Source organism: Sorex araneus, chromosome 6, assembly GCF_027595985.1.
Source record: "Sorex araneus isolate mSorAra2 chromosome 6, mSorAra2.pri, whole genome shotgun sequence".
Classification (NCBI taxonomy): domain Eukaryota; kingdom Metazoa; phylum Chordata; class Mammalia; order Eulipotyphla; family Soricidae; genus Sorex; species Sorex araneus.
In genome coordinates, this window is record NC_073307.1 from 28,063,209 (window position 1) to 28,075,265 (window position 12,057).

Here is a 12,057-nt window from a genome sequence, read left to right on the forward strand (position 1 = left end):
ATTATTAAAGATCTTTAAAATTAATTATTACTGGGGTCAGGGAGATAGTAGTGTTTACGACGCTTCCCCTGACCCAGGTTCAATTCCTGGCACCACATATGGTCCTAAGACCCAGCAGGATCCTGTATATGTTCCCGGGGTGCTAAGCCAAGAGTTAAGACCTGAGCACAGCTGGTATGGTCACCCACAAAATAAAATAAATAAAAATACACTAAATTATTACTACCAATTATTATTTTAAATGTAAATTTACAACTGCTTTCATACTATGATAGTTTAAAAAATAAAGGAAAAACTAAAAATTAAAAATAAATAGAACTCTTAATTGCCAGAACTTATAAATTAAAAAAATTTTAACTCAGGAAAATTTTAACTTAGGATACAAACTAAGCAGTTGCTTCCTGAGAGAAACAGAAATTCTACAAGATGAACTAAAAGCATAATGTTTATCTAGATATTGGCTACTGTTTAAACATTCTCACAATTCCCATTTAAATAGGCCATGAAGGGCTTTGGAGAAATAGTATAGGAGTTAAGGTTTGCCATGCAGAGGGCTGATGACAGTTTCATCCCCAGGACCAGATACGGTCCTCAAGCACTGCCAGGAGTGACCACTAAGCACTGCTGGGTGTGGTACTCCCCAAACTAAATAAATATACAAGTCACCAAAAACCAAGCTTTATTCTGCATGAAAACAGTGGTTTGCAACCATTTTATACCTGAAAACTAATAAAAAAAAGAAGTATTTCCTAGATCAAAAAGGTAAAAATGGAAACCATTTCTTAACAGTATTTTCCCATATTGGGTTTTAAATCTAACATTATTTAAAAAATTGTAAAATAGGGGCTGGAGGGATAGCACAGCAGGTAGGACGTCTGCCTTCAATGCGGCCAACCCGGGTTCAATTCCCAGCATCCCATATGCTCCCCTGAGCACCACCAGGAGTAATTCCTGAGTGCATGAGCTAGGAGTAACCCCTGTGCATCGCCAGGTGCGACCCAAAAAGCAAAATTAATTAATTAGTTAATTAATTAACTAATTTTAAGCAGAGACTATAAAACAACGCTCCCGGAAGTGTGCAGCCAAGACCTCTTATAGCCTATTTCTCCCTCTCAGAGAACCTGGCAAGGTACCGAGAGCATCCCGCCTGGCAAGTTCTTCGTGGCGTATTCAATATGCCAAATACAGTAACAATGATGGGCCTCATTCCCCTTACCCCGAAAGAGCCTCCAATGTGGCACCGCTGGGAAGAAAGAGTTAAAAAGAGACTGCTAAAATCTCAGGGCGAGGACGAATGGAGACGTTACTGGTGCCCGCTTGAGCAAATTGATGATCAACGGGATGACAGGGATACAGTGATACAGTGAAGCAGCAATAAAGTTTTTGCAGATTATCGAGAAATTACTGTGGACTGGCACCAGTCCATGGAACAAGAATTGGAAACCATTGCCTTAACCTATAAGAAACTTACCTGGAATCTCTCCATAATTGTAATATCTGTTAGACACACTTTAGCACTTTCTTCCTCAGGTATTATTGTACCCAAGAGCGTTTCCTGTTCTTCTATGTCATTCTTTAGGCGTTGCATATCTCTATTGACATTCTGCAGTTTGTTTCTTAATTCTGGTATTTCTTTCTCTTTCAAGTCAATTATACTTTGCCTTGACAGAAAACACACAATTAAAACTATTTGATGTTTTCATATAAGACTGAGGTTATGGGGTTTTGGCAAGAATACCAATGCACTCCTATTTTGGGGGGGGGGGCTCCTAGGTTGGGTTCAGTAAGGCCGGGAGTCCTCCCAGTGATTCCTGCCCAACTGGGCCTGCAGTTCAATGCAAATGCCGAAATGCCGAAGGATGCAGTGCTGCTCAAGCCCTGCATAGGAATTACCTGAGTCACCCCATCGGTGCAGGGGGCTTTGAGGCTGCACCTAGCAATATTTAGGGAACTTTGTGTGTGCTGGGGATGGAGCCAGGGTCAGCTGCATGCAATGCATGTGCCTTAACAACAATACTATCTTCTGACCTGTAAATTTTTATATCACAAGAATGAAAAATTTACCTAAGTATGAAGACTTGCAGATTATGACTAATTCCATACTTATATTACTTGCTCAATTTGTGATCAAGGAGTTAATATTTGTCTTAAAACTATTGCCCGTACTTTTAAAAAGTAACACAGCCATGATAGCCTATCAAGAATCAAGAGTTCACTACTCTAGGGACATCTTTTTATTTATTTGTTTGTTTGTTTGGGGGAGGAGAGCATACCCAGTGATGCTCAGGAGTTACTCCTGGCTCTTCCCTTAGAATTACTCCTGGTGGTTCCCAGAAGACCACATGGGATGCCAGGGATCAAACCTGGGGCAGCTGTGTGAAAGACAAGTACCCTATCAGCTATATGATCTCTCCAGCCCCTACTGTGAACATCTTTGTGGAGAACTACCAGCTCTATTCATTTTTTTTTTTACTGAATCACCATGTGATACAATCACAAAGCTTTCATGATTAAGCTTCAGTCATACAATGATCAAACACCCATCCCTCCACCAGTGTACGTTTACCACCATTAATGTCCCCAGTATCCCTCCCACCACCCCCACCCCAGCCCACCCCCTTGCCTTTTGACAGGCACTTTCTTTTTTACTCTCTTTTCTTTTGGACATTATGGTTTGCAATACAGATACTGAAAGGCCACTATGTTTGGTCCTTTGTCTACTTTCAACACACATCTCCCATCCCGAGAAATCCCTCTAACCATCATTGACTTAGTGATCCTTTCTCCATCCTAACTGCCTTCTCCCCCAGGACATGAGACAGGCTTCCAACCATGGAGCAATCCTCCTAGCTCTTGTCTCTACTGTGCTTGGGTGTTAGTCTCATATTATGTTATTTTATATTCCACAAATGAGTAGTCATTCTGTCCCTCTCTGACTCATTTCACTTAGCATGATACTCTCTATATCCATCCATTAATAAGTAAATTTCACGACTTCATCTTTTCTAACAGCTGCATAATATTCCATTGTGTAGATGTACCATAGTTTCTTTAACCAGTCATCTGTTCTTGGGTACTCAGGTTGTTTCCAGATTCTGGCTATTGTAATAGTGCTGCAATGAACAGACAAGTGCAAATGTCACTTCTATGGTGCTTTGTGCTCCCCTGGGAAATACTCCAGAAGTGGTATTGCTGGGTCATATGGAAGCTCAATATCTAGTTTTTTTAGGCATACCCATATTATTTTCTAAAATGGCTGGACCAGTCAACATTGCCACCAACAATATCTATTCAGTTTTAATCTTACTTTAACATGTAATACACCCACATTCTCACGGATACAGATTTTGTTTTTCTCTTTTTTATTACCTAAATAAGTATTCCAAGAAATAAATATTCCCTCGAGAATGTACTAAGCCTTAAAACAAACTCTTAAAAACAAACTCCAGGGGCTGGAGTGATAGCACAGCGTGTAGGTCGTTTGCCTTGCACGCGGCTGACTCCGGTTCGATTCCCAGCATCCCATATGGTCCCCTGAGCACGGCCAGGGGTAATTCCTGAGTGCAGAGCCAGAAGTGACCCCTGTGCATTGTCAGGTGTGACCCAAAAAGCAAAAACAAGCAAACAAACAAACAAACTCCAGAAGCTCAATTAACATGCTTTTTTAAAAGAAGTTTCAAGTTATTGGCAGAATGTGGGGGGCAGAGATAGGGGAAGGTTGGGGCAATACCTGGCAGTGCTTGAAGGATCTATGTGGTGCTGGGGATAAAACGAGTCAGAACAAGGCAAAACCCTCAACCCTTGTATTGTCTCTAGAGCCAAATTCACCTATTTTTGTAACAATATGGATTGTTACATATGGATAATGGTGCTGGGGGGAAAAAAACCTCTGAAAGGTGTGGAGTGTGGGGAAGGATAATTTCAGTGAAGCATTATAATAAAGGACATCGAAGTAGCACTGTAGTACTAAGCAAAATAATGTAAAGTATTATTTTCATGAGATTCATTCTTAATGGTAGTCTTAATATCAAATGTTAACGAACTGGAGGCTTTAAATGAAAACACTACTTCCTGAGAATAAGCAGTATTTGGGTACTAATTTAACACTTGAATTCATCTTTAATCGTTCTCATTTAACCCCCAGGTCAAATATGGCTTAAGAATTTTGCATTGCCTAGAATGTTCTTTTAAATAATTACATAAATGGCTTCTCTCATGTCTCCCCTCAAAGTCACCTTCTAATATCCCATGTCCTCTCTATCCCTTTCATCCTGTATTTTAAGCTGTGGCACTGATCATTACCCACAGACTATATATTATCGATCTTCTCCCCTATTATCTTCCTAACGGCAGGAACTTTGTTTTGCTCACTGCTGCATAAAAAGCACCTCAGCAGAGTGCCTATAAAGTAAACATTAGCTAAATGAATAGACAGTACTCTTAATAGTGCTGTACTACAGGATGTAATATAAGTACTACATTTAATAGAATATATAATACTAATGATATGCTAATAAATATACTTTTTCTTATTGCCAGCAGCATTCACCACTAATAACAATCTAAATGACTACTACTCACCTAAATGTCATTAGTGACTCTAGGGGCTGTACAAGAAGAGTGTGCTATATATACTACAACCAGAATGCATTAAGGAGGAATCTTAACAACAATCTAAATCTATCTTTTCACTTCTTATGGGTGTAACTAAGGCTCAGATGTTCAACTGAACTTCAACTTCAACTCCCCATTCATGAAGTCAGGTTTGAATTAGAAAATCATCAGGGGTGGAGCCATAGTACAGCAGGTAGGCATTTGCCTTGCACGCGGCCGACCCAGGTTCGATTCCCGGCATCCCATATGGTCCCCCAAGCACTGCCAGGAGCGATTCCTGAGTGCAGAGCCAGGAGTCAGTCCTGAGCATCACCGGGTGTGACCCAAAAAGCCAAAAAAAAAAAAAGAATTAGAAATCATCCTGACCATTTTTCCTAGGCCACTGCCATTGCTCTTCCAATTAAAAAGTTCTCATAAGGGCTGGAGCTGTAACACAGTGAGTAGGACACTCACCTTACACACAGTCAACCAGGGTTTGAACCCTAGCATACAGTCCCGCAAGTCCTGCCAGAAGTAATCTCTGAGCACAGAGTCAGAAGTACTTAGGACTTAGTACTTAGGCTGTACTTAGTTCTAAGATGTGACCCAAAGCCAAAATTAATTAGTCAAAGTCCTCATAGTTCGTGTTAGTTTCTTCATTCATGATTTTGAGGCATGCCTGCCAATGCTCGGGGCTTACTCTTGGCTCTGCACTCAGGAGACCATTTGGGATGTTGGGGATTGAAGCTGGGTCAGCCATCTGCAAAGCAAGTGCCCTATCTGCTGTATTATCTCTCTGGCCCCAGAGCTTAAACTTTCAAAAATATTACAACACATTTTAGAATGTTAGTCCCTATTACAGAAAAGAGATCATTTTATTGCTCATCCTTTTACAGTTAGCTAGCATCTGCTAACATCATGTTAGATTCCAGTGAAGAAATTAAGGTTTAGCAATGCCTGCTCTTCTGGTTTCCATTAGATAGTGCTTTCTGTAATGTTTCTTTTTCTTTTTTTTTTCTTTTTGGGTCACAACTGGCGATGCACAAGGGTTACTCCTGGCTCTGCACTCAGGAATCACCCCTGGCAGTGCCCAGGGGACCATATGGGATGCTGGGAATCGAACCTGGGTCCGCTGCATGCAAGGCAAATGCCCTACCCACTATGCTATCGATCCAGCCCCAGTAATGTTTCTATTTGTTTTTCTTTTTGGGTCACACTCAGTGATGCTCAGGGGACCACATGGGATGCTGGGGATCAAACTTGGGTTGGCCACGTGCAAGGCAAACACCATACCCATTGTATTCTCGCTCCAGCCCCCTAGTAATTGTTTTATCTTGTATCTATCCTCACAAGGCAGTCCTTTTATATTACAGTCCAGTTTTGGTGCTTTCTCTGCCTTTCCAAACTTAGGTGATCTTACTATCCTATATGTATGGTGAATAAATACTCCAAAATTTATCACTTGAATAATCGAAATAATATGTGGGTTAAAGTTGGACACAGGGGCCCAGTGACAGCACATCTTTGTATCTGATCCCCACCACCAGCCTGCATGCTGATTTCAGTGGTAGTGCTGCTTGAGATACCTGGTACACTGCAATCAAATGTGTGCAAGTACCATAACCAGGTGTGTGTGACCTCCACCTTATTACACCAACAAATGAAGAAAAATTTCTTTTTAAAAAGGCTTTAAGTTGATTGCAAATAAATGGACACCCCTTCCATCAAAAGATGGGGACTCCATGTCTTCTCATTGAAAATTAGCAGGTTTAGAGACAAAGTTGACTAGAAAATGGTAAATGTGATGCCATACTGGTTTCTGAGCCCAGACCTTAAAAGACTTGGAGCTTCCACTTCTGTTTCTTGGAATTACTCACTTTTGAGACACTTGCTTTGGTAACCCAACTACTGTGCTGCTAAGTCTAAGGTATACATGAAGGCCACGTGAAGGCACTCTGTATGAGAGCCCCAGTTAAGCTCATAGTCAGTTGTTATTATTGCCAGACAAGTATGACATCTTGAACCTCCATCTCACCTTTAAGCCTTCAGATGACAGAAGCCAACATCTAATTGCCACCACACACAAAAATACTCTGAGAACCATGTATAAGTACCGAGATAGGAGCAGCTCCCTGCTCACAGCTGGGGGTGGCCCCAAAACAAAATTTATGCTCTCAAGCAAGGCTCAGAAATTGAAAAAAAATTAAAAAATAAAAACCAAAAACCAAACAAAGACCAAAGGAATAGCCATCGAAATGATATCTATTAGCCCTGTGACTAAATAACAAGTAAATCACTTTTTAAGTAAAGTGATTTTCTGATATCAAAAATACAATCGTTTAGAAGCTCTGCAACCTTTTATTCATTCAAAACATGCTTTACATGAATACCTACTTTATGCCAGGATACCTTTTACAGCATTACTGCTACACATATCATCATCATCATCATCATCCTGTTGATTGTCTCAGTACCGTCTCCATTTGTCCTAGCCCTGAGATTTTAGAAGCCTCTCTTTACTTGTCCTTCCCAACAGTGCCACATAGGAGGCTCTTTCAGGGTCAGGGTAATGAGCCCATCACTGTTACTGGTTTTCGCATATGAATATGCCACAGAGAGCTTGCCAGGCTCTCACATGCAGGCAGGAAACTCTCCGTAGCTTGCCAGGTTCTCTGAGAGGGAGAACTAGGTTATGTCAAGTGGCTGCTTTGCAGCCACGTGCTTCCGGGAGCTTGTTTTTGTAGTTTCTGGATGTTGGCCGTTGATGCGATTACACAGAGCCGGGAACAGTTTCTGGGTGTGACCGCCTAGCTACTGGAAAGTGGGGGATCTGGGCAGAAGAGACCCAGTCCTGATCCGAGCAGGCTTGGAGATCTCACCCCCGGCTCCTGCACACCTGGATTCCTCTGCCAGATCCTTCAAGCGTGAGGCTCGTCTGAATGTGTGGAGAGGGGCCTTGAGCATGGCTGTGTTTGGGTTCCAGAAGTCTTAGGCTGCCCAGGCTCTGCTTCGGACAAGGAGGGAAACTCAATCCACCCCCTCCGAGGGGCCCCGGTGAAAGCCAGGCGTGAGGGTAAGAGACTCTGAATTGCGCTCTTCCAGGAGCTTGGTTTTTATAGCCTCTGGACGTTGGCCATTGATGGGATTACATGGTGCCGGGGGCAGTTTCTGGTTGTGACTGCCTACTACTGGAAAATGGGGGATCTGGGCGGAAGAGGCCCAGTCCCGATCCGAGTAGGCTTGGAGATCTCAGCCCTGGATCCCGCACTTCATGTATTAATTAACCTTACATAAAATGTTTGCTAACCCCTATTCCTAGAGACACATCTGGGGCATAAAAAATACCTTCCATTAACTCCGCCACCTGCCATGGTGAATTAATAAAAAAAAAATAATAAAAAAAAAATAAAAAATAAATAAAAAGAAGTGTCATATGCAAAAAAAAAAAACTCCGCCGCCTGTAGTTTTTCCAGGTACATTAACATTCATGATTTTTACTTTACTGGCTAGGGGGACACAAAACCATGTTCAGGTGCTACTCTTGCCTCTGTGCTAAGGGAGCTGTAGGAAGAACCAGGGATCAAACCAAGGTGGGATGCATGGAAAGTAAATACAGGCCTTCAGCCCCGCATTATCCTCTCTCCAACCCTATTTTATTTTCACTGCAAGAGTGTTAGCTGGATAATTAAGGATTCTCCCTCTCTGGATTTAACAGTTCACTACAGGACAGTGGAGATGCCCTCCTTCTAAAACAAGGTCTAAAACACTCTTACTTCCGGGTTCCATTTCCATCCACTGGAAGAAACCTGTATGACACTGGTTTGCCCTCTCCACACCAGCAGACACAGTGCCTTTGGCAGACCAATTCTACAGAGTTCCCAGAAGCTTACCTTGGAGTCTGTTTCTTCAGATCACCCAACAACTCTCTGCTCCATTTCATACCTCTCTAGAAACATCTACTTCAACAAGCTACCAGAGCTTCTATTCTCCAGGATTTAGATCATGGGATCCAAACAACTCAAGTTCCAAGGAAATTCTCATTCTATCATACAAAGTGTCCCTAGAAACTTCTGGAACAACTTCCCAAGAACAGCACACTTTACAAATGCAATCCTGTTTTCCTGTTTCTTATAATCATTACTCTTTGAAAAGGATTATGTAGTTCAAGGAAAATCAGGGAACAGTAAGTGAAACACATTCTTTACTGTGAGAGTCTTGGAATACTAACATGCATGTGTGCTTTAGGAATCTCTAAGAAGGCAACAAATGATGCATGTCTGAAAACGGAACTGGACCACTAAGCTACCCTACCAGAACAGGCATACATTCTAGGAAGGAGCCATCATTGACATATCCACTACCTAGAGAAAATACTATGTGGATGCTATACATATAGTAATGATAAATCCCTATTCTTACCTCATAGGCACAAGTCCCAGCATTTCATCACGCCGTTTCTCTTTTTTCTTTAGCTCAGATTCTGTTGACTTGAGTTTATCTGGAGCAAGCCGCAGCTTAGACTGCAAATCACTGATGACTTCTTGTAATTCAGCTTCAGTTTGAAAAACTCTCTGACAGACGGGGCAACAGGATTGGTTTTCATCAGTGAGCTGAGTGATAAACTGGGAGTAAACTGCTGTGGCTCCTGCCAGCACGGCTATTTTAAGAAAATAAATTTATTCCCAGTGAGAAAATAAAAGTTTATTAATATGGTTACATCCCTTTCTGTGATTATGACTATCCTTTTTAGTAAAGTACTATCAAAGAAAATTCCTATTTAAAATCTTCTAAAGGGAATGGGCACTGGTGGAGGGATGGGTAAACGATCATTGTATTGCAAATGATCACTGAAATGCAAATACTAAAGTAAGTTTGTAACTACTATACCTCACAGTGATTCACTAATAAAAAACTTAAAAATAAAATAATAATTTTAAACACTCCTTAAATATTACACTGTATCTGTCTTCTTAAAGTACTCTAATATTAGCTCAATATTTATTAAAGATTCTGGGTCTCTATTAGGAAAAAAAAATAAATAAAATAAAATCTCCTAAAGGGCACAAAACAGATCTGCACGAATTATCTTGGGGAAGCTGGAGAGAGAAGACAGTGGGCAGGGCTCCAGCCTCACATATGGCTGACCCAGGGTCAATCTCTGGTACCCCATATGGTTCCCCCAAGCATTGCCAGGCATGATCTCTCAGTGCAGAGCCAGGAGTAAATCCTGAACACCACTGGGTGTGCCCTCCCCAAAACAAACAAACAACCACAAATTATTTTATTTTTTGGTGACACACACAAAAGTAATACACACACCAAACTTTAGATCTTAATGTGTGCAAAAAACTGTTCAATGAGCTTTATACCAATTTCTCATTTACTCATTTCCTAATAGTAAAATATAGTTCACAAAAAAATGAATGTGACCTACAAGAAGGTATCAACTATTTGCCTGCAGCATGCAGCAAGTACCTTATAGAACCAGAATTTAAACTTAATGCAATTTGAATCAGAACAAAGTTTATCTTTTATTTTAAAGTTTGCTGCCTATTCTTAGGCTTTTTTTCAGTGCTTTAATTCTTCTGCTGATTTTGAAAATATTATCAAAACAGTTCTAAATTTTGAGGCTAGAGAAGATAGTACAGTGGGGAAGATGCTTGCCTTGCATGCGGCAAACTTGTGTTCAATCCCTTGCACCACGCAAAGTCCCCCAAGCCCTTCCTGAGCACTGCCAAGTGTGGCCCCCAAACAAAAAAGTATATATATAAATATATATACTATTTATATACATAAATATATAAACCTATAAACTATATATGTGTTTATATATAGTTTATAGGTTTATATATATAAATATATAACCTACAAAAACTTACTACAGATAAAATTATTGTGCATATATAATAAACTACTGTATATTAACATTTATCATTTATGTTTACTGAGGTATAACTGATAAACACTGTAACAGCTTTAGGTCTACAATGTAATGATTAGGTGTCTGAACGTATTGTAAGATCTTGTTAACATCCCAGCACAGTTTTAAAATCTCCCATCCTTCATAGCTATAAATAAAAAAATTTTAAGTGTCAGGTGTCTTGATATCAACAGCTAACTTACCTCGTTGTTTTGAGGATTTTTCAATTTCTTCTTTAAGTCTACCTAAATCACTTTCAAAATCTTGGCTACCACAAATATCAAACAGCTTGTCTTCGTAAGTCGACAACTGCTCTTCCTTTCTTTTTAGCTCAGTATTTGTATGATTTTTATTTTGCTCAGCTGAAGCTAGTTCCTTACTAAAAAATGAGAACAAATATGGATTACAACGTTAAAATGAGACATGCATTTGAAATGTGTGAATAAAAAGAAGACAAATTCTATCAAAAGTATCACAAAGATTTACTGTGAAGAAGTACTTTATTTTACAAGTCATGGAACAGTTTACTTTTGCCTTTAATCTCCCCCAGGACACAGACTTGCTTGCCAAACTTGGCTTGGGCATTGCCCCAGCAACATGCACAGAGACAAAATTTTGCCAGGTTTCTGGAAGTTTATGGTCTTAAATCCCACGGTAAACACCTCAGTAAGAATATGCTTGCTGGAACTACTGGGGGTACTGAAAAGAGAAAGAAAAATAGTCCTAATTCCCTTAAACCTTTTTCTACTATATAACTTTCCCTCTCTCTTTAAAATTTCCTTATCATTGCCCTCTACTTACAGATTTTGCCCCCTACATCAATAGATTTTGCTTACTAGTAAATCTACCTGCACTCAACTTTTAAAGATTATCCAAACAAACTTCAAGGTCAATCAGATCAGTTTGCCTGTTTGTTTAAAAATGCTAAGAGCCACACCCAGTAGTGCTCAGAGGGCCATGTGGAGATGAGGCTAAAACCCAGGATATCATGCATACAAGGCATTTACTCTACAACCTTAGCCACACCCACAGCTCCAGATCAGGGCTTTTCAATTTTTCAAGTGCCTTCAGGCTTCCTAACACCCCAAAGTTACCACTGTGCCTTTGGCCAGACCCCAACAACTTGGGACCAAGTTTACCAAGAAATTAAATGGCCGAAAGTTAGGTATGTGGGATCCATGCCCATAAACCACCTCTGGCTCAGCTATCCAAGCTCATTTACTGGCCTTATTTCAGAGACCCAGTTCCTGATACTCAAGGTAGCACTGGCAGTCACTCCCATGAACCAACTCCAGTGCCACCCTGTAAGCTCTACTACCGGCTTTGCTTCGGAGATCCATAAATAAATCTCAAAAGTTAAGCTTAGACCCACACATGGCTGAACAGACAGGAGTAAATCGGAGGGGGGCGGATTGGCCTTTTCCCGCCCAAGCTGAGCCCCTGGCAGCCACTTGCTTCCACAATCCAAAATCGCCACCATACCCTGGCCTGACTCCAACGTCTCAGGACAGACCTCACCAAGATATAATCTGCTGAAAATTTTG

The 12,057-nt window shown here is 40.7% G+C and overlaps 1 protein-coding gene across 2 annotated transcripts in view; it reads right to left on the reverse strand.

The window, feature by feature from the left end:
• RAD50 (RAD50 double strand break repair protein) overlaps nucleotides 1-12,057 on the reverse strand; it is a 63,957-nt gene that overhangs the window by 24,225 nt on the left and 27,675 nt on the right. For both annotated transcript variants that reach the window (XM_004609850.2, XM_055143896.1), the window contains exons 12-14: nucleotides 10,717-10,892; nucleotides 9,013-9,250; nucleotides 1,472-1,661 (exon numbers count right to left, since the gene is read on the reverse strand). In XM_004609850.2, the coding sequence (XP_004609907.2) occupies nucleotides 1,472-1,661; nucleotides 9,013-9,250; nucleotides 10,717-10,892 (604 nt within the window). The remainder of the gene's footprint in view (nucleotides 1-1,471; nucleotides 1,662-9,012; nucleotides 9,251-10,716; nucleotides 10,893-12,057) is intronic.